The sequence below is a fragment of the Eublepharis macularius genome, chromosome 2 (genome assembly GCF_028583425.1).
Source record: "Eublepharis macularius isolate TG4126 chromosome 2, MPM_Emac_v1.0, whole genome shotgun sequence".
Classification (NCBI taxonomy): Eukaryota; Metazoa; Chordata; class Lepidosauria; order Squamata; family Eublepharidae; genus Eublepharis; species Eublepharis macularius.
In genome coordinates, this window is record NC_072791.1 from 148,350,360 (window position 1) to 148,377,129 (window position 26,770).

The following is a 26,770-nucleotide window of genomic DNA, read 5'->3' on the forward strand; positions in this document are numbered from 1 at the left end:
GCTAAATACTCTTGCCAAGCCAGTTAATCTCTCAGAACCTTAGATTGCTCATTTTCTTTACGCTAAGGATAAAAATTACCTTGAGGTGAGGATATGGTACTGTCTGTAATGAGTAATGCCCTCTTGTAATGAGTACACAGCAGTTCACCCTTTTCCAATTAAAACTACCTCATATGTTTACCAACTGTAATGCATCTAACGTCGTCTATCTGATTCAATGCCGTTGCCCCTCATTATATGTAGGCAAAACAAATTGGGCTGTAAAATTAAGAATACTTGAACACCTATCACGCATAAAAAATAAGCTAGCTGAGGCCCCTCTGGTCAGCCACTTTCTGGAAGCGGGACATAAGGAGACGGACTGAAATATACTGTTTTGCACATTTCAAAGGAAAAGTTTCCAGAAGCTATAAATTTGGATTTGCTCAGGAGGGAAACCTTCTGGATATATAAATTGAACACCTTAGCCCCTAGAGGATTGAATATCAGCGATTATACGTGCTTCCTCTAGAGGCCATTTGTTACTTTAAATTTATGTTCAGTTGCCAGCTGCAAGTGATTAGTATAGATGTTGGCTTGAGGCTTTGATGGCACACAGCCTTCCATAGGAGCAGCAACCGACGTGTGGTAGTGATACTTGAACGGAAGTAAGTGCAACATTGATACTGTATACATTCTGTTGAAATAGATGTATGAATGTTTTTTAAAACAGTATATGATCTTTTACATAAGGTTTCTGAATGCTGGACTTTATGTCGCTGTGATAACCATCTTTGATAAAGACTCGGAAACAGGACCCTCCAAATGAACCGGTCTGCCCGTTAGATGGTCTACTCCAACCTGCACATATTCGGGCCTATACTTGATCTAAGACGCTATGAACTTTTTGAGGCGATGATAAAATGGTTTATGGACTTAAGGAGTGTTAAACTGTTCATTGGCTATACCATCATTGTTATTATGCACTAGCACTTTATGTATAAGTTTGTATATGAAGACTGTGTGAATTGATAAGTATTGAATGGCAATTTGAATTACGAAGAAATAATATAAATCACTTTGTAAGTTGTTCTAAAAATCTTTATTTTGTTAGGACATCACGATTTTTGTTCTTGTTACTGGGTTTCATGATTCTCCACACCTTTGCTTGTGTGATACCTATAGAGCAGAAAAGATTCTACAAGTCTGTGTTATTTATGCAACTTATTTTCATATCAGTCTCAGACTGATATGTAGCCTCAGACATGAAATGCAGCTTTGGTAAAACCCCATGCTTCACTGTAATTAACAAAAACAACATAATAGTCTGCCTTTTTCATTGAGATTCAAGGCGGATTACACAGTGTAGGTCAGTACAATTTAGACATTCAAAAACATGCAATAAGGTATATGGAACTGTAGAAATCTGTAGGCTCTGCAGTCTGCATTTCTTGGCTTTAGAGTTTGCCAGCCATGTAGCCTTTTTATGATTCCCAAGTATCTAATGCATTTAGTTGAGTAGATTTGTCACACCAGTGATTTAACTCAGCTGGTAAATCTGACTTGAAGATTTGTAAGCAACTGAATAAATCTTTCCAAGCCAACATTTGTGGCTGTCATTACCTCTTGCGCAAAGTGCAACAGCTGTCTTCTACTTCCTGTCTCAAAATCTTGATATGTTTTCTGTACTAAGAGTTGGTTTTCTTTACATTTACATATTTTTCAAAGGGAAATAACATCTACTTTCTCTCAAACAGTTTTATGGAAACACAGAAAATCTTGCGAGAACAAAGATTTGGCCATCAAATTTAAAATTCTGGGGTGAATATAAGTAGCCAGACTTAATTCCTTCCCCTTAAAAGGTTTGCATCCCACGCATTGCAGCCAAGAGCTTGGAAGAAAACTGAGTGGGCAGCTGCTATATACACAAGGCCAGAATGCGGCAGTAATGGCAGAACACATCTTTGACCTCACTCTGTCTCAGGTTTGTCTGCACCAAACCACTGGCAAAAAGCTCTCCTCTCTAACCTTCTCACTTCCTAAGCCCAGGCCTGTACCACCCTGTGCCTCAGGGTCAATAAAGTGGTCATCGGGAACATTGCATGTCTTGCATCAGAATGGATCACTGCTCCTGACAGAATGTAGATGCTAACAGCACAAATTGGTGCTGCAGTTATGCACACCTGTAATGCAGACCACAGATTTCTATCACACAATGGCACACTTCCAATGTTAAGATGATCTCCTGATTGTTGCTAATGCTCAGGCAGCCTTCACTCTTTCACAACTTGCTTGTATTCCCCTTGCCCCTTTCTAGACATGCGGCCTTTTCAGTCACAGCATTTTTTGACTATTAGAGTACCTTCTAGCACCCTCTAGTGACTATTGCTGCTGCAAAAGTCCCACTGCAATTACAGGTTCAGGATTTTCTTGCTATACAATACAACCAAAGGGTGCAACCTAGGAGTAGTCCTGCTCACCAATAATTACAAACTCCCGGCACAGGATACATCAACCACGCTTTACATACATATAATCAATTTATGAAAAGTGCAATGTGCTTCAAATGCAATTCAAGAATCCATATATACAAACAAATCAGTAATACAGTCATACAATTATAATACACGAATCCAGGGCTTTTTTTCTGGGAAAAGAGGTGGTGGAACTCAGTGGGTTGCCCTCAGAGAAAATGGTCACATGGCTGGTGGCCCTGCCCCCTGATCTCCAGACAGAGGGGAGTTTAGACTGCCCTCCGCACCGCCAAGCAGCGCAGAGGGCAATCTAAACTCCCTCTGTCTGGAGATCAGGGGGTGGGGCCACCAGCCATGTGACCATTTTCAAGAGGTTCCAGAACTCCGTTCCACCGCGTTCCAGCTGAAAAAAAGCCCTGCATGAATCTCTTGGTATAGCAGCCGATATTGACGCTAATATACAAAATAGATGGAATAATCCTTGGAAGACTAGAACAAGACAATTCATGAAAGATGTGCTGTAAATGCTGAGGTAGAAATATTGAGGTAGAAATATAGGAGTATTCAATAAAGTGCAAGGCAATCTTCAACAGTTCTTCAACAATTCTTCAAAAGGTTTCTTCATACAACAACCTCCATGCCCAAGTTTCTTCATTCAACAACCTCCACGCCCTACAGATTATTGGCCATATCTGTTTCGCATAACAATGCTTTTTCAAGGGCTGACAATAAATCTACACAGTCATTCCTCTGTATCACATCTCCATTGAACCCAACTTGCAGAAGAGAATAGCCGAGAACAAGGTTTGATTCCCTACTCCTCCACTTGAAGCCAGCTGGGTGACCTTGGGTAAGTCATGGCTCTCAGGCGCTCTCTCAGCCCCAACCACCTCACAGGGTGTTTGTTGTTGTGGGGATAACGACATACTTTGTAAACCACTCTGAGTGGGTGTTAAGTCATCCTGAAGGGCGATATATAAATCAAATATTATTATTATTATTATTTTCAATCCCACTCCTAATAATCTCTAAAAGCAATAGGCCAATTGGAGTTGGTTGATTGTCTCTTCCAGAGGCAAAACAGAAAAACAAGCTTCCAAAATGTTTCTTCCTACTCCCCACTGGCAAAACATGCTCTTTAAAATTATTAACCATCTTAACTATTATTAAATCACACAAAGAGAAACTTTATGTGATTATATTTACAGAAACTGGAATATAACCAATGTCCTGCTATTTTATTCAGCTAAAAAATTGCTTCTTAAAACAAAGAATTTCTTAGCTCACACAGCTTATATTCGTCAGATGGCTATGACCTCTCATTCTCTCAATGATAAATGTTTAAAGATAAAAATCACTTTGCATTGTGTATAAATTGTCCATCTGGTTGGTTTTGCTGTGGATGGCAGAGATGTTGTTGAGACACTAGGTGGCAGTAGGACATCGGTTTAGAAGCTGCTCCAGGAATCCAGGACTGAAGTGGGGGTGGGGGGGAGGCAGTGTTGCATTTCCCCTGGAAGAGCAAGTTCGTAGCGTGGGGGATGCTGCTGGATCCAGCCTAATATAAGAAGGCTCAAGTCTCCTTTGTGGCACATAGTGCATTTTATCAGCTTTGTTTGACCACTGATTCTTGAAACGTATGATCTGGCCTAGTGTATTTTATCTTGCCATTCCTCCAAGGAACTCAAGATGTCATACATTATTAGACATACAAGCCATCATAACCCTGTCAAAGCAGGAGGAAATATTAAAATGGTCCATCCCCTGAAGGCTGGGTTTCAGTGTATTCTTGCTTGCCCTTTGAGAGATTCTAACTGGCATGGTTGATGCTGCTGTCAAAGTCTTAATTAGTTTCAGAATTAGTGATGACTAATGTGGACATAGTTACTCCTGTATGTCCCCCATCTTCCTGTAGAACCTGTTCTGCTCCTAAGGAACTTGGGACCATAAAGTGGGTTTGCAAGTATCTAGTATGCAAGTAGAGGAAAGCATAAGATCTGGATACTGTCAGGACTTGGTCACCAGAGTTTTAGCAGACCACTATCAGAAGAGCAGTCTAGTTGCAACTTGCAAGTGCTTAGAAGAGCTTCCCTTAGCATGGCCTCAAGACGTGAACAACTTGCTTTCAGAAGTGCAGTTAACCACACTGTGGATTGACCCTTGGATAATTACAACTAGCTGATTGTCTAGTTGGATCTAGGAAGTAGTAAAGGCTTCATTAAAATAGGTGGTGGTCCTGACAACCTTAAAAGAGACAGTTGTGAGGCCCATCCAGAAGAATCTTTCCCTAGCTCTCAACTATCTGTCAGTGGCAAATATTCCTTTCTTGGGCAAGAGTGTTTGAGCAGTAGCCAAGCCACTCCAGATATTACTGGACTGAGATAATTTTAATAATTTTAGTCTGTTTTTGGACCTGGTTTAGGGGTTGAAAGTGCCTTTGTTGCCCTGATGCACATTTACTAGGAAAGAGAAAGGAACTGGACCTCTAGGTGGTTTTTGGTATCATCAGCCATGATGTCCTTCTGATCCAGTTGACCAAGATCAGAGATCTTCCGCGGAGAGAATGAATGAATGAACAATCAATGAGAATTAAAGTGTACCATGCAGAACAAGTGATTAAGGTGGATAGTAGTTAGTCAGTTCTTTGTATTGCTTATAGGACATTGATAATGTATGCTTATTTATATTCTATTTATGGTTATATTTATTGATGAGATAGCACTTGCACTTTGTGAATTATTGAATGAACAATTGTAAATTAATTGACACTGCGCACTTTCTCACCGTTCATTCATTCTCTCCACAGAAGATTTCTGATCTTTCTTGTTGTTGCTATTATTCTGAGGTGCCCTTTGATATATTGAGAATCCCAGTTGGCCAAGATGGCAATTGAGGTATTGCACTCTGGTGTCAGGGGGTGAGTGCTTGGCATTTGTGATATGGAGCTCTGCAGGGTTCCCTCTCCATCACCCTCGCTGTCAAATATTGAAATGAGACTGCCAGGAGTGGTCATCTGGTGACCTGAAGTGAGATGTTATCAGTGTGTTGATGATACTCGGCTCTCTTCAGCTGATTCCTGGGGGTGGGGGCTGTGGATGTCCTGAATGAGTGTCTGGAGAAGGCAATGGACTGAAAAAAGTAATGAGCACCATTTTCGATATTTTCTCTAGTAGAAAGTGCCCTTTCCAGGTAGTTGGCCCAAGCTTTAGCTGCAATGTACAACCAATATCTGACTTCCAAGTGAGGCAGAGACCACCGGCATGACCACCTTTGGCAAAGAGCAAGGTAAGGTAGCAAAAAAGCTGGATACCAATCCATTAGTTTAGAGCTTATTTGCTGAATTTGAAATCTCAATAAACTACTCCATAAACCACACTTCAATATAGTGTGGATTAGTATGACATCTGAATGCAGGTACCAGATGAACTGCAGTGTATCAATGGAAACTGAACTAGGATTCTAAAGCAGTTTGTACCTAGCTTGGTAACTATGAATAAAAGCAAATGGTTACATTGAAATGCCATTGAATTAATTATGTCTGGTAGACTGAACAGGGTACATTTTTGCTTTTGCCTCCCTAGTCAACTTCTGCCCATTCTAATTTAAAGCTAAATTACTTAAACATATAAAGCTATAGTTACCAAACAGATCAAGACTCAGAATGACTCTGAAGGGTCTTCAAGCCTACCCAACTTGAATAAACCTACTCAGTCCTACGCCTTATTAACTTTTCTTGACCAGTAATGACAACAGTGGCATGAGCACTTTAAAAAATTTAAGTCATTCTCTTAAATGTTTTGTAAAGTTTGTTCCAGAGGGACAAAAAATTATGTTCTCACAATAATCCTGATGATACCCAAAACTCTTGCCTTCTTCCAATATCCCTTCACTTGGCTCCTGGCATAAGTGCTTCCGTTATACCATTTCGGGCTTCCTTGCCTTGCAGGGTTGCTTGTGTCAGGCTCTATCAAACTTTTTGCTATTCACAGCAACTCCTGGTTCTGGGGGCCTTCATGTTCCTGCTTCTGCACAAGAATCTTTGCGGTACCCTTCTTTTAAACCACATGATTATGCACACTCCTAGGGTTCTGCTGATGTTCTGTACAACTTAACTATGAGTGTTATCGATTCTGGAACATTGGATAAGCTTTTCTTCCAGCTGCCAATGAAACCCATATCTTTAGTGTTTCAAGAAAGTGGGGAGGATCCAACCAACTGGGGATCATGCAACCTGTATGGACAAAAGCCATGTCGGAGAGGGACTATAGTAAAGATGGGAACTGGTTGGAGTCACCCAATAACGCTTGCAAGTCACTTAGTTGCTTTTAACTCTGTATGAAGATGTCCATTTTTAATTACTTTAGTTCTAGCATCATTTAGAATGAATCTGAAAATCCAATAACTTATAGAAAGGAGGTATAAACATTGTTAGGGTGGACAAAGTGGGAATTTACTTTTTCTCCCTTATCACTAGAACTTGGGACACAATGAAATTTAGGACAATTGATTTGAGAGAGATGAAGGAAGCACTTCGTCACTCAACAAGTAACTAATTAAATGGTGGAATTCACTTCCACAGAATGTAGTGGTGGACTTAAAAGGAGATCAGACATATTCATGGAGAACAAGCCAGTAGTTATTGGTCATCATGACTAAAGGGAACCTCCACACCCAGTGCTAGAAGGCAGCATCAGAGGAGGCCTCGGCCTCTATGAGCTGTTTTCTTTCTTTCTTTCTCTCTCTCTCTCTCTCTCTCTCTCTTTTTCTTTCTTTCTAAGAATTTTGTTAAAGCAAAGAAATTGAAGTAAAGTAAGCGCATGATATAAAAGTTATATAGATTCTAAATTACACAGTAAATTGAAAGTTATACAATCTTATACAACCAATAAGCATATAAACAATATAGGTATAATAGCTTTGGGAGTAAAACAAGCAATACATTCAAGTTTCCTTAAACCTAACCATATAACGGAACCATATAACCATATAAACCTCACCATATAACGGAAGAGGTCTTCTTGTTCTGTTCTCACATTAGTTGGCAAGATATTTAAAAGCATACTTTTTGGATTTAATTCAGATCTGAGTTTGAGGATGTTTTGCATCTCTTTATGTATTTTTATCCAGTATTTTCATGCTTCCTTACAAGTCCATCACGTATGGTAAAATATTGCATCTTTTTCAGAAGCCAATAGTAGGCACTGCTGGTATAGTCCTTTCCATTTATATTCTTTTATTAATACTTACAGACCAACAGATCATAAGCATACAGGAAAGAGTATATTAATATACAAACATTATGAAAAGCACAATGAAGCAATGTGGGAAACAAACATGCAATTTTAAGTATACAGTTTTAGATTAGAGAGTGATGCCATTTAAGGTCATAGACAAAATTTTTACTACTGCCAGTGTCACGTTTGGTTTAGTATCTGATAATAACTTAGCTACAACATCTTGTTTTGTGGCAAAGTTCCATTTTTGGAAATAGTTTTTGATCCATTTGTCATAAGCCAAATTATACTGGTATCCTGTAACATAATCCTCTTAGTGTGTTTCGGATGACGCACGTTTATCCTGATGCGCCTGTCCTCCCCAGCCCAAGCTTTCTAGAGCCTGTTGTATGTATTTGTACAACGGGCTTTGTTTCTAGTATTATAATAAGTCCACTTATAATTCCTGCATGTGTACCTGCATTTGAAATACCCAGTTCCATCAGTGACATTATATTGCCTTTTGAAAAACAAAACAATTTTCTTATTTACAGAACATGGAGCCTTGGTGGCATGCCTTCTTAGCAACCATTTTCTAAGGCGAAGTACTCCAAAGGCACTGCTGACTCTGCTAATTAATACTGTCAGGTAACAACACCTCAGGAGAACTTGCACAACACCCTGCTTCTTAGTGCACAAAAACCATTCTACTTCAACATTTCAGCTTTCTTGGGATAGGATTACTATGTTGCCAGGGCCACATTAACAAGGGCTATATGTCTTTTTTGTGTTTTATATATACGATGTCCTGTAAGTTTTATAATCATGAAACACTGACAGTAATTAATTGCTTGCTTCCTTGGCTGAATACAGACTACCAGTTTATCACATGAAAAATGTGGGAAATCTTGTCACTAGACAGACAATTCATGAAAATGAGTGCTAGACAAACTCTAGACCATTATATAGAAATACAGATGACCAAGCAACCAGATGTCTATGTTCATCCACCAAGCAAAGGGATAGGGAGGGACTATGCACTTTACTACTATTGCTGTAAGTATGATAGACCACAGAATCTACTAATATTGCTATAATTATGATTCTATTGGGCAGTTCTATGTTGGTTAATATGTCACACACTTGCTTATGCTCTGTTTCAGCATTTTTTTCAGCTCTGTATTGGACTTCTGCTCATTTTAAATCTTTGCAAATTTGCATTATATACCCTATTACATTTTTATGGAAATGTCTATGAAACTGGCTGTACTGATTCACACTGTATACTCCGCCCTGAGTCTTAGTGAGAAAGGCAGACTATAGATAATGTAAATAAATAAAAAATGCTGCTCGATGGTTGTTGTGGGTTTTTCGGGCTGCATTGCCGTGGTCTTGGCATTGTAGTTCCTGACGTTTCGCCAGCAGCTGTGGCTGGCATCTTCAGAGGTGTAGCCCGAAAAGACAGAGATCTCTCAGTGTCACAGTGTGGAAAAGATGTTGGCAGATCATTAGTATCTACTCAGGAGGGGTGGGGTTGAGCCGAATCATCCTGTAAGAGTTTCCCAGGGTGTGGAATGCTAATGGCGGGAGGCTTCACTGTATCCTGAGGAGGTTCTTTTGCATATGGATTGGGGCTTGATGTGCTAATCTTCTCTGCAGGGCTATTGTTGAGTATAGAGTGTTTTGTTAGCCTGGTGTTTTTCAGAACTGGAAACCATGCTCTGTTCATTCTTAAGGTTTCTTCTTTCCTGTTGAAGTTTTGCTTATGCTTGTGAATTTCAATGGCTTCCCTGTGCAGTCTGACAAAGTAGTTGGAAGTGTTGTCCAGTATTTTGGTGTCCTGGAATAAGATACTGTGCCCTGTTTGAGTTAGGCTATGTTCAGCCACTGCTGATTTTTCAGGTAATCCAAGTCTGCAGTGTCTTTCATGTTCTTTTATTCTTGTCTGGATGCTACGCTTTGTGGTCCCGATGTAAACTTGTCCACAGCTGCAGGGTATACGGTATACTCCTGCAGAGGTGAGGGGGTCTCTACTGTCTTTTGCTGATCGTAGCATCTGTTGTATTTTTCGGGTGGGTCTGAATACTGCTTGAAGGTTATGCTTTTTCATAAGCTTTCCCATCTGATCCGTAATTCCTTTGATATATGGCAAAAACACTTTTCCTGTAGGAGACTATTTTTCCTTGGTTGTTTGATTCATCCTGCGTTTGATTGCTCTTCGGATTTCATTTCTAGAGTAGCCATTTGCCTGAAGTGCGTGGTTTAGATGATTAATTTCCTCATTGAGAAAGTGTGGCTCACATATCCATCTTGCGCGATCCACTAATGTTTTCATTATGCCTCTTTTCTGTCGGGGGTGGTGATTGGAGTTTTTGTGTAAGTACCGATCAGTGTGAGTTGGTTTCCTGTAGACCTTGTGACCTAACTGAAAGTTTGCTTTGCGGATGACCAAGGTATCCAGAAATGGGAGTTTTCCCTCGATTTCTTTCTCCATTGTGAATTGTATGTTCAGGTGGATGTTGTTGAGATGATTCAAAAACCCCATCAATTCTTCCTCCCCATGGCTCCAAATGATAAATGTATCATCCACAAACTAATGATACTAATGATCTGCCAACATCTTTTCCACACTGTGACACTGAGAGATCTCTGTCTTTTGGTGCTACACCTCTGAAGATGCCAGCCACAGCTGCTGGCGAAACATCAGGAACTACAATGCCAAGACCACGGCAATACAGCTCGGAAAACCCACAACAACCATCGTTCTCCGGCCGTGAAAGCCTTCGACAATACATCAAAATGCTGCTCATTTAGCATTTTTATACTGTTCTTTGAAACAATGCAAACTAATGTGGAACAGGGTAAGAACTTGGATCATGGCTATTTTGATCCAAGTCTTGCATCTCCACATCAGAACAATTCAAATAGGGAGCTATTTCAGAGTCATACCAAAGTTTATGTTCTTTCTTAATTACTAAAAGGATAGAGGACATTGAAAAACCATACTCAATTACGCTGCGCTCCATATCTTTACATTGATAAAGATAACCCGCAGTATGTAATGCAACTAAGTTACCATTTCTATCAAACACAGGTGAACCTGAGGAACCATGAAAGAAAGAGGTGTCATAAGTGACTACATCAGGGTTATTGATTATTTTTAAAAAACTTCTTGGTGTGAACATGTGAATGCACGTAATGCTATCCTCATTATTGCAGTTGACATTGCGTTCTTCCAACTGCTGGAAACGCCATACACATGTCTGTTCACGTACCAGTAAACTGACTACAGAACAGCCGTCAACAGACTTTGCTTCATCACCTGGATGGCCAATAATGTAAATAAGACCATCAAATGGAGAAGGGGATGAAAATTGCACCAAACCTGCTGGAACTCTCTTTCCATTTTCCTTTAGTTTCAGGACAGCAAAATCAAGACGCTTGTCTGATATTTCAAACCACTGCTCAAGTGAGAATGAGTCACTATCTTTAGGGTGTCTGCCTTCGTAAGAGAAAATTACATAAGCCGATTGGCTAATTTTGTATGCCCACTCCTTCTCATCAGTTCCTTCTCCAACTATCAGATTCACCACATGGCGGCAAGTTAGTATGTACTTGTTACAGAAGACAAAGCAAGTAGCACTACCTTCCTTTGCATGAGTGCCCCACACAATATACCCCACTGATTCACTTCGAGCAGTAAGGATCCTCTGCATCTTAATCAGAATGGAATTCTTTGTCACTTTACCAAACTCCTCTCGGCGAGCTAGTAAGAAATCTTTTTGAGGTTTTTGTTGAGCCTTGGTCTTAAAGAAGTCGCTGATGACTTTACTTTGTTCCACCAAGCAAGGATACTCTTGTAGAAGACTACTTGAAAGTATTTTAAAAGTTTTCTGGTACTCTTCGAGAGAGGTCAGGTGGGCTTGTTCTTTTTTTAGAAATGTTGTGACCTGACTTTTAGTCTTCACCTCCTGAAAGGGATGGAGAAATTGTTCTTTATTTAAACCATCACAGGTTTTGGCCAGACTCTCAGTCTTCACGTCATAATTGGCCAGGAGGTTTTGATCCTTACGTGGGCCACCAGTACCTTTGATGCCTCTCTCGGTTTTCAATTCCACCTCAAATCTCTTGTTAGATATATTTTTCTCTACAGTCAAACTATTACCCCAAGATTTTTCATGATCCATCAGTACCCAACTCTTTTTTGGTAAGATCATCCAAAAAGCGGCCATCCTTGCACAAGGCATCCTTTATAGTTTCCCCGTTTGGAGAAAAAACACACAGATCACAGCGTTCTTTAAGAAGTTCCTTGCAGCTAATTATCCGACGGCTTTGTGCTCCACTGGTTTCTAATCTGTTTCCATTTGGACAAATGTAGAACAAGATACAGTCCTTCCCATCATTATACTGGCGATATATACCAGCAGTCTCATTTTTTTCAACTTTGTAAAACTTCATTTCCAAATGTGAATCCTGAGGCAAATACTTCAAAGGCATCCCCAGGTTAATGCATCCCTCAATCCCTTCCTTCCCGATTAAGAAGGGCTCTTTGTTCTTTTTCTTCATGTTGTCTATCTTATCAGAGATGGCTTTAATGGACCTGAGGCCACTTAGCACACTGCTATGAATTCCACCTCTCACCACATGTTTTGTTCCACCATCACTTAAATTCACAGTGATTTGTCGTGTTTGATCCTCTGATTTTTCACTGCTAGATGGAATCTCTCCTACAAGTTGTCTTTCAGTTCCTATTATGGGATGGTATTCTGTGTTTTCTTCCACTCTGGCACCCAAGTTTGCCACACAGAAGTTAGTATTTCTTTCCATCACTGCATTAAAAAAAATACAAGAAAAATTACACACACATTTGCCACACATTATTTCACTTAGATATTCAGTCAGATCCTCATTCCCACGTTTTTACTTTTTTAAAAGCCTGATCTTAAAAATCCTGTCTAGGCATTTGAACCCACATGCTACCAGCTCTACCTTCAACTCTACAACAACTTACAGTAAAGCAGTAGCAGTGTCAGTCCTCTGTATAGCTTGTTGCTTTTATCATTATCAGTGTGTACTCGTTCAAGTATCAGACTACAATCTCGAAGATTTACATTTGAATCTCCACTCTGCCATAGAAGCTTGCTGAGTGACCTTGGGCCATTCACACACTCTCAGCCTAACCTACCTCACAGGGTTGTTGTGAGGATAAAATAGAGGGGAGGAGAATGATGGGCCCTCACTGGGGAGACAGGCAGGGTATAAATAAAGTAAGTTATTAAAGAAGTATTACAAAAAAAGGTGGAAAGCATGTGAATAATGACACTGCAATGGAAAAGATACAAGCAGGAATTGAGATTGAATGTTGACAGTAAAGGTCCCCTTATTTGCTACGCCCAGCAGACTAACTTATTCAGAAATCAAGCCAGGTTTGATTGAATATTTTTTCAAAGACTGTGCTGGAGCTTTGAGATGAGTGCACTGATAACTCCTGGTAGTGCATCTCACATGTGTTAGAGAATATGGAATGGGATGGGTTAAGTGATATTAGGGCATTCCTGTCAACACCACCTGTTAATTTTAACTTTTCATACATAAGTAATGCTTATTCACCAATTGCTATTTAAAACAGGTAATACTAAAATATATTTCTATAATAATCTAAAACCCATTAATATAACATAATCAAACATGAACAACAGGTACAATAAATTAGAAGGCCTCATGTAATAAAAACTGGTTTCAGTTTCCCCTGGAGCAACTGTCGATGGTGCCAGTCTCACTTCCTGGGGAAAACATTCCACAGCCTGGGGGGAGGCAGTTGAACCCCCCCCCCCAGAGTTCCTAACAGTCTTGCTTCTAACAATGCTAGTATCTGCAGGAAGGACTCGTTCGTTCATTTAAACCTCAGGCAGGTTGATATGGGAAGAGGCAGTTCTTCAGATACTTTAACCCATGCCGTTTAGGTTTCAAAATCAAAAGCAGCACCTCAAATAGGGCTCAGAAACAAATTGCAAGCTAGTGTAGTTGTTTCAATACCAGATTTCAATACCTGCTTTCTGGAAAAGGGGCTGTGGCAGACAAACCAGCATAACCTAGAAAAAAGGCACCCCTGGCACCTTCTGCCACTTGTCTCTCTAAGGGCACAGGCTTCCAGGAATACCTGGTCCGGGGGTGGGGGATGGGGAGTGTAACTCCTCCCAGAACAGACTGAGCCCCTATTTCTGAATCAGCTGTTTTTTCTAACCCACATTTCTTCCTTCTAATCTGAATTACATTTCAGTTTGTTCACTCTCATCTTCACTACTTCAAATACTGTCTTAGTATTTCTACTTCTAGAATGTATCATCACTATATAAATGATATTGTGCTCCAAATTTCTGGATGATCCCCCATCACGTAGATATTCAACAGCATGTGGGATGGAGTGGAACTCTGAGGCAACTCATACATTAACGGTGAAAGGGCTGAAAAAATCCCACAGCAAAAACTTCATGGATCTGCCTTCCCCAAAAGACTGAAGCCATCTGAAGGCTGTATCATCCAGAAAAATACCATGGCCAGTGGTATCTAATGCTGCTGAAAGGTCCAAGAATACCAAAAGGAACACATCCTCTCATTAGCAGACTGGGATGGATCATCTATCAAGGCAACCATGGTGATTTCTCACCACAATCATACCCTAATCCAGACTGAAGAGGATCTAGCTATACAGTCTTATGCAGGGATATCTGGAATTGTTTTGCCCCTAAGCTTTCAAGAACTGTACCCAAGAACAGCAGGTTTGATTGACAGCGGCATATAAAAGCAGGTGATAGATGAAGCTACTTACTACATTAGAAGGGACACCAGGAAAATCTACAGGTTACGACCATTTTCCCCACTCACCTTTTAATTGGAAGGAGCAAGCAGAGATTGTTGAACTCCCACAAAATTTGCCAACTCTCAGGTTTATCACAGCACCTTTAAGACACATTATTTAAGATAACATATCAGCATACTGTATTTAGCAATGACAAGAAAAATGTCAGCTGCTCTGTGATATACAGCAAGAGAAACTTTATTTTTGACAGATTTTTAATGAAAAGTTGTCCTATCCACCTTGCCACTGTCTCAAAAAGCATCTTGTAAGACACACAGACATTTCCCCTGTGCGAGTAGCAGCAGTACTAATCAATGGCTTCTGCTGCATTGACAAAAGGAGCTGTGCCAACTCTTCAGCATCAGCCTAAGTGGGTAGAATGTGTTTTCATGCCACTATTAGGAAATCTGTTATAGGTTGTATCCTTCCAGATTTTCCACTGACAGAAGAAGGAGGAAAGTCTTCTTTTGTCCCCCCAAAAGGCTTTGCTGTGGACTTTGGGACCCACATAGACATAGCCAAGTGGGAAAGGAATTGCAGAAGAGTGGGAGAGGAATTAGGTGAGATGGAGCAGGAAAGGTAGTAGGACACAACCCCTTCTTTTGTACTGTATGAATAGCAAGAGGATCAAATTCTTTGTCTAATGAGTCAAAACCTGCTGCTACTACTTCTTGTTGCAAAGAAAGATGCCCTTTAAGCACCCCAATATGCTGAATGTAATACCAAAGCACATGTACTTGTATATGTAAATTAACAGAAATGTAGAAATGAAGGGACGAAATTTAATCAACAACACAGAGAAAGAAGAAACTGAATGTGCAGAACAGCACAATTCACAAAATAACACGAAGACATTAAGAACGGAAGAAAAGCCTGGCTGGATCAGAACTGCAGTCCATCTAGCCCAGCGTCCTGTCTCACATAGTAGCCAATCAGTTACTCTAGAGGGCCAACAGGACACAGAGACCAAGACCTTCCTCAGAGGCTGCCCTAGCACTGGTATTCAGTATGCCTCCAATAACCATGGTTGGTAGCTACTGACTGACCTAGGCCGATTCCAGATGGGCACTAATAAAGCGAGTGCTTTCGCTTTTTCACCGTTCAAACCCGTTCACACCCGTTATATCCCGTCCCATCTTACCTGCGCTTCATGGCGCCTTGTTCCGTGATATAGGCTGCCGGTGTGAACATCCGAGTACGGGTTTGTACTGTTCGCGACGCCCCGTCACCGCTCAGAGGCCTGCCCCTTTCCCCCCCGCCGGCCGATGGCGAGGCCATTTTTTTTTTAAAAAACCGGGCGCAATTTGCGCAAGAACGGGAATGCGTTGATCGACGTGCGAAAATGCGCACTTCGGCAAAGAACGGCAAGGAATTGCCATTCTTGCCTTTCTCCGTGCGGCTGGAAATTTTTTTTTGTTTCCCAGAAAACATTTATCGATGTTGCGAAACATCTCAAAAGGCGCACTTGCGCTTCTTCGCCTCTTCTTCGTTTTTAGTGCGGTCGCCATTTTGTTCCTCTCAAAGAATCCCGCAACGCCACGTATTGTCGACCTTTGACCTGAACTCCCTTGCACGCTGATTTGAGGAGCTTTGAGGGGCCCCATCCTAGGGACGAGAGAATTCCCAACTCGCAAGCACAGTAGCCAACGCCGGTGTTTGTTGCATACGTGGGTATTTGGAGCAGCATGGCCAGCGGGGGGGCAGTTGCTGGGAAGCGGGGAGTATCCTGGCGACACAGAGAGATTATGGATCTCCTACACTTCTGGGGTGAGGAGAAGATCCAGGAAGCTCTGAGAAACACCCACCGGAACTTGGACTACTTCGAGAAAATCTCGAGGCAGATGGCTGAGCGGGGCCACAAGCGGTCGGCTACAGAGTGCCGCTCGAAGACCAAAAACATGCGCCTGGAGTACAAGAAGGTGATGGCACACAATGGTCGATCTGGGAACGCGCCTACAACCTGCCCCTACTTCAGGGAGCTCGACAGCATTCTGAGGGGGGATGCGAGTGTTAACCCAAAGCGGCTTGCAAGAAGTATTGTGCTGGAGGTGGAGGGCAGGACGAGGCCAGACCCAATGGACCTTCTGGAGGGCTCTGAGGAGCTTTTCAGCCATGACCTGGTCACCATCAATGCGGACCATCTTAGGACGTCGACCCCTTTCCCAAGCGGTAGGTGGGGGCAGGGTGGAGTGAGGGATTCCGGTGTTGGGGGGCCATTCGGGCTTGGGGAGAGGAGATCCGTTCTGACGATGCTGGCCTGTTTCCATTAACAGGGCACATTGGCTTCGAGGAAGAAGACCTCCTGGAGCACGGGGATGATCCTGACGCGACCTTAAGTGGACTGGCAGGAACGGGTGAGGGGCCGGGTGGGGGCTACCCAAGCGGGCCTGGGCAGAGGGTGGTGTGGGCTCAGGGACATAGGCACTCTGTGGGGCGGGCCAGACTCTCCCCTCCCCAGGCCATGCCGTGATTCTCTGGGGCTGCATGGCTCTCTTCCTGGCAGCCATGACTGAAACCCCCCCCGCCCTGGGCACAGGCCAGGCCCCCCTCCCCCGGCCAAACTGTGATTCTCGGGCCCACTGCCCCTGAGAGAATCCCCTGCAAGCGCTGCCCAGGCTGGCCTGGGCAGAGGGTGGTGTGGGCTCAGGGACATAGGCACTCTGTGGGGTGGGCCAGACTCTCCCCTCCCCAGGCCATGCCGTGATTCTCTGGGGCTGCATGGCTCTCTTCCTGGCAGCCATGACTGAAACCCCCCCCCCCGCCCTGGGCACAGGCCAGGCCCCCCTCCCCCGGCCAAACTGTGATTCTCGGGCCCACTGCCCCTGAGAGAATCCCCTGCAAGCGCTGCCCAGGCTGGCCTGGGCAGAGGGTGGTGTGGGCTCAGGGACATAGGCACTCTGTGGGGCGGGCCAGACTCTCCCCTCCCCAGGCCATGCCGTGATTCTCTGGGGCTGCATGGCTCTCTTCCTGGCAGCCATGACTGAAACCCCCCCCCCGCCCTGGGCACAGGCAAGGCCCCCCTCCCCCGGCCAAACTGTGATTCTCGGGCCCACTGCCCCTGAGAGAATCCCCTGCAAGCGCTGCCCAGGCTGGCCTGGGCAGAGGGTGGTGTGGGCTCAGGGACATAGGCACTCTGTGGGGCGGGCCAGACTCTCCCCTCCCCAGGCCATGCCGTGATTCTCTGGGGCTGCATGGCTCTCTTCCTGGCAGCCATGACTGAAACCCCCCCCCCCGCCCTGGGCACAGGCAAGGCCCCCCTCCCCCGGCCAAACTGTGATTCTCGGGCCCACTGCCCCTGAGAGAATCCCCTGCAAGCGCTGCCCAGGCTGGCCTGGGCAGAGGGTGGTGTGGGCTCAGGGACATAGGCACTCTGTGGGGCAGCCATTGTAGTATTTCCCCAGTCCGCTGATAATGTTGCCTTCTGCGCAGATGAGACTGAGGCGGGCACTGCCAGCGGTGCGGAGGACACTTCTGGAAAGGAGAACAGCCCACCCTCCCCGAGCAGCGGCTCACCAGGTACCCCAGTGACCCCCATTGTGAGGCCGGGCCTTGGAGGCATCAGTCCCTACGGCTGGCCGACCAAGGTCTGTGCCCCCCCCCCAGACTGGGAAATGGGGAGGCCTCGACTTGATTGGTGCCTTGACCTTGCTGCTGTTCTCTCCCCTTCAGGAGGCCTTCCCGCTGCCGCTGCCCAGCTGTCTCCTGGCACACGTCTTTCAGCAATCAGGCACCGTAAGCGGAGGACCCAGGGAAGCACCGAGGTGGCCGAGAAAATGATGAGCCAGGCAGCCGATCTGCACCGCGAGGAGATTGCCGAGCGGAGAAGGGAGCAGTCCGAGGCTCAGATGTGGCGGGCTGAGTTCATGGAGGCCACTCGTCAGGAGCAGGCAATGTTCCAGAGCGCTTGGAACCAGAACCTGGAAGTGATGCGTGCAGCCGTCAGCACGCTGCAAACACTTGGAGAGGCCATGCTCCGGCGACAGGAACCGGTGGCGCCCGCTCCAGAAAGGCCACCCCTTGTACCGGTAGTGACCAACACCCAGCCTGCGACGCCAGCTCAGGGAGAATTGGACGAGGGAACAATCAGCCAGCCTCCTGCCCCTCCTCCTCAGCCGAGGCAAGGTGTGCCAAGACGCTCCTGTGTTGGCAGGTCCAGGGATCGCCTCACCTTGTAGGCGCCCTTCTCAAAAGCATGAATTCCCACTCCCGGCTCCCACCAATGCACCAAAACAGGGACAACGAGGCGTTCAACAAACCCAAAAACTTTATTTTTCAACAAATAAGTGCTGCAACAGGCATCGAATGGAAACACCCCCACCCCCCGTCATCTCACTGCTCCCTTGCAGTCGACTGCTGTGCGGACAACTGCTGCTCCAGTGCCCGAACACGCCTCTCAAGCGCCCTGTGCTTCCTTCCCTGGTAGAGGAGCAGGCGCTCCACGGTGTCAAGTCTGCTCTGCACATTGTTCACTGGAAAAAAACCAAGCAGATGATGAACACCTCGGCCTCACCACACTCCCGCCCGAACCCGAAGCCCAACTCACTCACGGGTGTTCATGATTCGGCCCTCCAGTGCCTCAATGGCGTTCAGGACGTTGTCCGTCCCCTGAGGGTTGCTCGCTGGTGGCCCTGACATACTGCTGGTAGAGGGGCCTTCATGGGGCGCGCTTGTTGGTGGAGCCTCGCCAACGCTAGAAACTGTGAACAAATTGGGGCTGGTCATAAGTGTGCAGTCAAAGCATGGGATGACCTGTCGGTTGAGAATTCATGCAATTTTGATCTGGTTAGAGTTATGCTGTTTGGTTTGAGGTCACGTTTGGTTAACAGTTATGCGGTTCAAGTTATGAGGGTTGGTGGTGCCCGGGTGGCCCACGCCTGTGGCCTGTGACTCTTGAAGTTGTCCTTCAAATGTTGGGTGTTCAAACAATAAAGTTATATTGATCGGTGAGACACATACTGCCTGTTCATTGAGTGGCGGATGCACGTCAGGCCTGCACCTACCTTGGGGCTGCTCGGCCGGTGGCTCTGGTGGTGCCTCCACCACAGGTCGGCGCAGCCGGCTCTGTTGTGGCCCACGCCTGCCGCCAGGGTCTTCCCCCAGAGCTGCCTCCCGAATGGCCAGGTCTCTGCCCATCCCAGCATCTGCAACACAGTAGGACACAACACACCGCAGGAGTTAATCTTTCCAATGTTGGCAGTCCAGCCGACACCGCTCGCTGTGCAGGTGTGCCCACTCATGCCATCGCATGGAGTGGTGCGTGTCCTGCGCTCCCCGGGGGGTTCCAGAAGCGGCCTCCGGTGGCTGCTGTTGTGCCCACGCCAGCATCTACCTTGGGGCTGCTCGGCCGGTGGCTCTGGTGGTGCCTCCACCACAGGTCGGCGCAGCCGGCTCTGTTGTGGCCCACGCCTGCCGCCAGGGTCTTCCCCCAGAGCTGCCTCCCGAATGGCCAGGTCTCTGCCCATCCCAGCATCTGCAACACAGTAGGACACAACACACCGCAGGAGTTAATCTTTCCAATGTTGGCAGTCCAGCCGACACCGCTCGCTGTGCAGGTGTGCCCACTCATGCCATCGCATGGAGTGGCGCGTGTCCTGCGCTCCCCGGGGGTTTCCAGAAGCGGCCTCCGGTGGCTGCTGTTGTGCCCACGCCAGCACCTACCTTGGGGCTGCTCGGCCGGTGGCTCTGGTGGTGCCTCCAATCCCTCGGGCACACCCTCCTCTTGCTCCTCGACAGCAGGTGGGGGAAGTTCCTCTGGCGCAGGCCTCGCTTCCTCTACCTCCTCCTCCTCCTCCTCCTTGCGCACCTGTGGCCTTGCGCGCTCTATCCCCCTCTGGACTGCTGCAAGTGCAATGGGCGGGGAGGTGGTTACTCTTGGCAGCCATCTCTGTGGGCGTGGGAGATCAGAGGGGTGCGTGTGTGCCCACCAATATATTGCCCACAGACTGTGCACAATTGCCCTCGGAACGAGAGGTCCATCACGTCTCACACGGTGGGATCAGCTTTGGCCGTGGTGGAGTGTCGGGGCACAGGTTGGAGATGGAGTTGTCAACCCTATGCAGGCCAGCGTGTATGTTTTTCCTTGTAAGGCTAATGGATGGCTTCTGGGGCCTGTAACTTATGAGTGCTTTGGTGCAACATTCACACACTATGCACTGAATGGACAATGCAAGAATAGCAATCTCAAGCCACACTGACCTATAATGGACCCTTACAAACTTTGGTCCTTGTCGTGGCGGACTAGTAGTGGGGTGTGGACACGGTGAGATATAAATGCGGTGATACATTCCTGACCACATCTTTTGTTGCATGGGAGTGCTCTTCCACGTTATAGAGTGGATTCAAGCAGCTTCTCTGCTTGCAGAAAAAGGGAGACCGGGTCATTTTTGGACGCAAAAATGGGTTTCCAGGGGATTCTGCACCCATGCGGCATGGCCAATGTTGGATGTAAGGGAAATGGGTGAGACTGAGGGAAGGGGGCTGGAAGTGGCTGGATTCAACCCAATATTCTTTTCATGGGGATGTGGCTTCGAAGGTCGGGGCAGTTCTCTTGCCAGATGCCACCCCTGGGCAGAGAGCCCCGTCTCGCGTGACTTCCTGGGAACAGTGGTAACATGGTGGGCTGAAACCAGCATGTTCAGCAGTCCATGAAATGGCCCCTCGAACAGGGACCAGTTTCAGCCTAGGGGTGGGGTGGGATGACAGGTGTAGCAACACACCTTGAAGTCTGGGTGCAGTGTGCATCCAACATGCCACTCCCAGCCACACCAGCCTGTCTGTTTTCACCCATGGGAAACACTGCCAAAAGGGGGTGGGTGGTGGCACCATCTTATGGAGACCCGTTGTGAGATAGGCTCGTGCCTTCGTGGATGTCGGGAGGGGTTGGTGACATCTCGCGAGTGCGATGATACGCACAGCCACACAAGCCTCTCCTTTCCCCAGGCCTTGCACGCCTCCACTTCTTGCTTACCGGCGTGTCTCCGGTCCTCCCAACTCGGCCGGCCTGCCTGCTCCCAAAGGCGCCGCATCTGCGCAAAGTAGGGCGGCCGCGCAGTCATCCGAGGGATCCCCTGCCAGTGTTCCAGGGCCCCGAAAAAGTCCGCCTTGATCCGCTTGAATTTTGAGCGGCATTGGTCTGCGGATCGAGGGTAACCCCTCGCGCCAAGCTGTCTGGCGACCCTGGAGAAGAGGCTTTTTGTGGGAAGGTGGCTGCTGCACATGATGCGAGCCGCCTTGCCACTCTCCAGAAGTAGGTCAAGGAGCGCCTCAACCTCCCGGTCTTTCCAGAAGCGCCCCTTGATCGCCGCCATTTTTGCTCTGGCTTTTGCGGGGCTGCGTAAATGCGCGGGAACGCGACTGAGCATGCCCGAAATTCAAACTGGTTTTTGCTAGGAGGCCTGCGATTGGACAGTTGAGAGCGGCCATTTTAGGGTTTGCAGAAGTACTGGCTCTCATTTTGCACCTTTTCGCACCGGCGAACATATAGTAGCACAGCCAACCGTGCACAATTCGACCACATCCTTTTATCCCAAAACTGCTTTTTGTCCGATAACGCCATACAGAAAACAAAGATATCGTGCAGGCACCGGATCGCCCTCTAGGCCATGGGCGGGGGGGGGGGGTTATTATGCGGAGATCGAATGCCGCCATCTCACGGGGAGCGGAAATGATCCGGCGCCATTTTGTGGATGATCGAAGTGGCGAAAATCAGGCGGCACACGGCCATCCCTGCATAACCCATACACACTCTTTTAAGGTTAACATTTGGTTGTCTCACATTACCGTTCGACCAACCCACACATCATGCAATCGACATTCTCCATCCTGCGATGGGGGGGGTAGAACACCCTTCGCCAATGCTGAAACTTTGTTCAGACATATAGCGGGGTCGAAACGTGCCGCTGGCATTGACCACATTTTCGTATCTGCGCAAATGCGTCAGCCCAACAGCCCCACAATATACGGCCGCCCATCACTCCTCTGAACTCAAAAGTCGCAGGAGCCGCAAATATTCTCCCGCACGCTTAACAACACCAAACGAGACCGCTTACCCCCTGGTCTGTGCGAATAATACAATTGCGAGAGATGGATGAAATGCCCCCCCTTTTCCCGCTTCAGAAACGATCCCCGCAACGGGGTCCCCTTCAAACCCCAGAATGCCGCTGCCCACACACACTCAGTTGGTCACTGGTAATAACTGCGAGGCCACCATCATTTCATAAATCAAATCTTTATTGTCACCAAAGAGTCTGCATTGCAAAAGATACCGTTGCTGGTCACGCATTCCCGGGGCCCACAAGGAAAACCAGAGCATCACCGCCTGTCCCTTGCATACATGAATGCCGCCATCGCATCACGGACCTCCTTCCCCTCCTCCAACACTCCCCGGTCGTTCTCCCCGAACTCCAGACCATCGCCGGGCATTGTCAAAGGCGTGGGATCCCGCAATGAACCCAGCACGCCATGGCCTTTGGCCTCACACAAATTGTGCAGGATCACGCATGCAGTCACAATTGTCACCACGTTCTCCTCTCTGGCCCTCAGGCGATGCAGGAGACATTGCCAGCGTCCCTTCAGACGACCGAAACTGCATTCCACCTTATTCCTGGCCCGTGCCAGACACCGGTCAAAGTACTTCTGCTGTTGCGTGATTGCGAATTTCCCATAAGGTTTCATAAGCCATCGCCGCATTGGATACGCACCGTCAGTGATCATCAGTGGTGGCACAGATACACCGTTCACAGTCAGGGTCGGATTTCCAGGGACAAAAACGCCAGTGTCCATTGCCGCACAGATGGCCGAGTTGCGGAAGACAAAGGCATCGTGATTCTTGCCACTCCAGCCCACCTCCGCGTCCACAAAACGTCCGGTGTGGTCAACTGTCCCCTGGAGCAAGATGGAAGAGAAGTTCTTGCGATTTCCATATTGGTCCGGCCTCCCCCGGGGCTGACCGATGCGAATGTGAGTTCCATCTATCGCCCCGACACAGTGGGGGAACCCCAGCGCGGAATACCCGTCCATGATCTGAAACGCAAGGAAAAGAGGATCAGTCTAGACCCCGAGTCGGCCACGCACGACATGACCAAACCACACACACACAAAAAATCACTGCGGTCGTGGACTGGCCAATCATTGTTGCGATGGCTCGAAATTCTAAATATCGCTAGTGCGCAAATGCAGATATAAATAAAAAAAATTTCATTAGGGAACAGTCTACTTGGCAATGACACTCACCTTTCCGACCTCCTCCCCAAGGCAAACCAGCTTAGAGAGCAGCTCCTTCTCAATGGCGAAGCAGACCTCCAGCACAGCGTCCGAAACAGTCGATAACCCCAAACCGAAGTTGTCCCCCGCGACGCGGTAACATGCTCCAGTGGCAAGGCACCATACTGCCACGGCCACCCTCTTCTCCACGGAGACGGGCTCACGCATGTTGGTACTCTGCCGTTCCAAGGTTGGTCGAAGCACACCCACAAGCTCCATGAAGGTCCCCCTGCTCATTCTGAAGCACTGGATCCAATGTTGGTCGTCCCAAACACGCAACACTATGCGCTCCCACCAGTCCCAGCTGCGGGGATAGACCCAACAGTCCCGCGGTTCTCTAATGTGCGCAAGTGCATACCACCGCTGGTGAAGCCGATATCTTCGCAAAGCGGCCCTTCGAGCGGTTCTGGCCGGGTTGCCACAATGGAAAAGTAGTGTGGCAGCCCTTCTTCTCCGCATGATGTGCCACAGATGCGCTTGGCACAGCGCCGTCGAGCTCTGGAGCAGGAGAATCACCAGCTGAGCCATCATGAGAAAAATTTCTCTCTCGGGCGCCATGTCAGCTTCTACTGCTCACGACGCACTAAGACAATGATAGAGAATCCAGAAGAGAATCGGCAACCAATACTCTTCCTAAGAACTTCGCGGGTCGAGTTGACCGGCCAATCGCCAGCCAGTTGACGTAGCGTGGTCGCAAAGCTGCGCAATTGCGCAGCTGCGCAAAATACGTAACAAAAAAAAATAAAAAAAAAACACGGGCCAACGAGGGCCCCCGACGTCAACTGTGACGGGAAAAAAGCAACCAATGCCCGGCAACTGCAGTTGCCCGTGCGAGCAGCCGGGAGCGAGACTACACGGGACTACACGGAACACGATGGGACCAAACGCTGCAACGCGAAACGAAACGGATGGCCGGTAAGCGAATATAACCGCTAAAGAAACGCGATTTCTGCCCATCTGGAATCGGCCCTATTCTCCATGAATTTATCTAACCCCCCTTTAAAGCTGTCTATGCCTATGGCCATCACTACATCCTGTGGCAGAGAATTCCACATTTTAATCACTCGTTGAGTAAAGGAGTACTTCCTTTTGTCCTTCCTCAATCTATTGCCCATCAGCTTCATTGGATGCCCTTGAGTTCTAGTATTTTGGGAGAGGGAGAAAATGTTTTCTCTATCCAGTCTCTTTGTCCCATGCAAACATGTATCATGTCCCCGCTCAGTTGTCTTTTTTCAAACGAAAAACTTGCAGTCTGTTTAGCCTTTCCTTGTAAGAAAGGTGCTCCAACCCCTTAATCATCTTGGTTGCCCTCTTTACTTTTTCCAGCTCTGCAATGTCCTTTTGGAGATACTGTGACCAGAACTGCACAAAGCAATACCAAATGAGGCCATACCATAATTTTTACAAGGGCATTATAATATTGGCTGTTTCATTTTCAATCCCTTTCCCAGGACAGAGTATGCCTGTTTCGCTGAGTAGATATTTTCATACAGGTATCTATTATGATCCCAAGATCTCTTTCCCTCTTACTCTCAGCATGTACTTAGTTAAAACTTTTTGTTCCAATGTGCATCACCTTACACTTGTCTACATTGAACTTCCTTTGCCATATGGTTGCTGCTCACCCAGTTTACAGAGATCTTCTTGGGAGTTCTTCAATTGCCCTTGGTTTTTATCATCTTGAATAATTTTGTGTTGTCTGCAAACTTGGCCACTACACTTCTCACCCCTAATTCAATACCATTTATGAATAAAATAGAACTGGCCCCAATACTCATCCTTGTGGACTTCCCTGCTCACTTCCCTTCATTGGGAGAACTGTCATTTATTCCTACTCTCTGCTTCCTGTTGTTTAACCAATTTTTAAACCATAAGAGGACCCGTCCTCTTATCCTTTGACTGCTAAGCTTACTTGGGAGTTTTGGTGAGGCACCTTGTCAAAAGCCTTTTGGAAGCCAGGTATATAATATCTACTGACTCACTATTATCTACATGCTGCTTCACTTTCTCAAAGAACTCCAAAAAGTTGGTGAGGTAGGGACTTCCCATCCCCACTCAGATATGTGCATCTAAGCATGCACCACCACACTCACCAGCAAAAGCCTTGTATTTGTGTACTGAAAGGAAAAAGGGCCAAATGGCGTCTCCCGAAAATGTATGCACGAACCAAAAGAGAGGAACCCTCACGGGAGAGTCAAAGGAAAATGCTTAAACTATATTCAACAGCGTTTTGCTCATATAATTTCACAGACATTATACAAATATCAGGAACATTTCAGTGTATATCCAAACTTTACACCGCACCAAAGTGCTTAATAACCCTACAGTATGTACTGAAGTCCATAAGAGTCCAAAACAAAATGTCCTGCATCCTTCTTAATCCACAGCCGTACGCCCAATCCGGGGCCGGCTACAAACTCAGATTTCGTAAGCCTTCTTCTTCAGGGGCGTGGCCTGATAACAAGTAATAAATTCACACATAGCATTCAATAACTCCCACAATTGAAATACCTTCCTCCTGCACACATCCAGTGACCCCTGCCCCATGCCCAGAAGGTAGCAAAATTGGGTTACAGAGGTCTTCCCTCCCTGCCCCCCACCCCCGCATTGCCTACAAGAACTACGCCTTGCAAATCGGGTCAAAAAAGATTTCTGAACTACCTACCCTTGATTTTATATCCAGGTGCACAGTAGAAGCCCTGAACACGTTAGGTTCCTCAGAAGCCTGTCAATCTGCCTGGGGTCTTCTGTGAGAAAGACAGGCTATAAATGAAATGCATTCATACATATATTTTGTTGTTTTAGGTCTAATGAACCAGGGACCAGCATCAGCCACATAACAGTTACAACAGTCAGTACTCCTTTATCTTTTTCTTCTTTACAGTTCTAACAACTGAGGGAGGAAAGGGGGAAAAAAACACCACCTCCCGCTCCTAAATCCATCCACTTAACTGAAGCACATTTAAATTGTCTTAAGAAAAGTG

General features: G+C 46.4%; 2 protein-coding genes across 2 annotated transcripts; both read right to left on the reverse strand.

Moving 5' to 3' along the window:
• Positions 1-10,441: 10,441 nt before the first annotated feature.
• LOC129324584 (serine protease FAM111A-like) lies at positions 10,442-26,535 on the reverse strand. Its single transcript, XM_054971910.1, is given in 4 exon segments — positions 10,442-11,862; positions 11,864-12,495; positions 14,552-14,626; positions 26,452-26,535. Coding segments are annotated over 2 exon segments (1,980 nt in total). The 5' UTR covers positions 12,494-12,495; positions 14,552-14,626; positions 26,452-26,535; the 3' UTR covers positions 10,442-10,512.
• On the reverse strand, positions 18,841-21,832 carry LOC129323493 (uncharacterized). Its single transcript, XM_054970030.1, has 6 exons — positions 21,493-21,832; positions 20,184-20,363; positions 19,855-19,995; positions 19,526-19,666; positions 19,073-19,222; positions 18,841-18,994 (listed from the first exon to the last, which is right to left on the reverse strand). The coding sequence occupies exons 1-6, from the start codon at positions 21,830-21,832 to the stop codon at positions 18,855-18,857; spliced, it is 1,092 nt and encodes a 363-aa protein (XP_054826005.1). The 3' UTR covers positions 18,841-18,854.
• Positions 26,536-26,770: the final 235 nt, after the last annotated feature.

Excerpts from the sequence above, each read along its gene's own strand:
- LOC129323493 (XM_054970030.1), bottom strand. The coding sequence starts at position 21,832 with ATGGCGGCGATCAAGGGGCGCTTCTGGAAAGACCGGGAGGTTGAGGCG. Across the intron at positions 20,364-21,492 it reads GGAGGACCGGAGACACGCCG|CAGTCCAGAGGGGGATAGAG; the intron begins GTAAGCAAGAAG and ends TTGCACTTGCAG. Across the intron at positions 19,996-20,183 it reads ACCGGCCGAGCAGCCCCAAG|ATGCTGGGATGGGCAGAGAC; the intron begins GTAGGTGCTGGC and ends ACTGTGTTGCAG.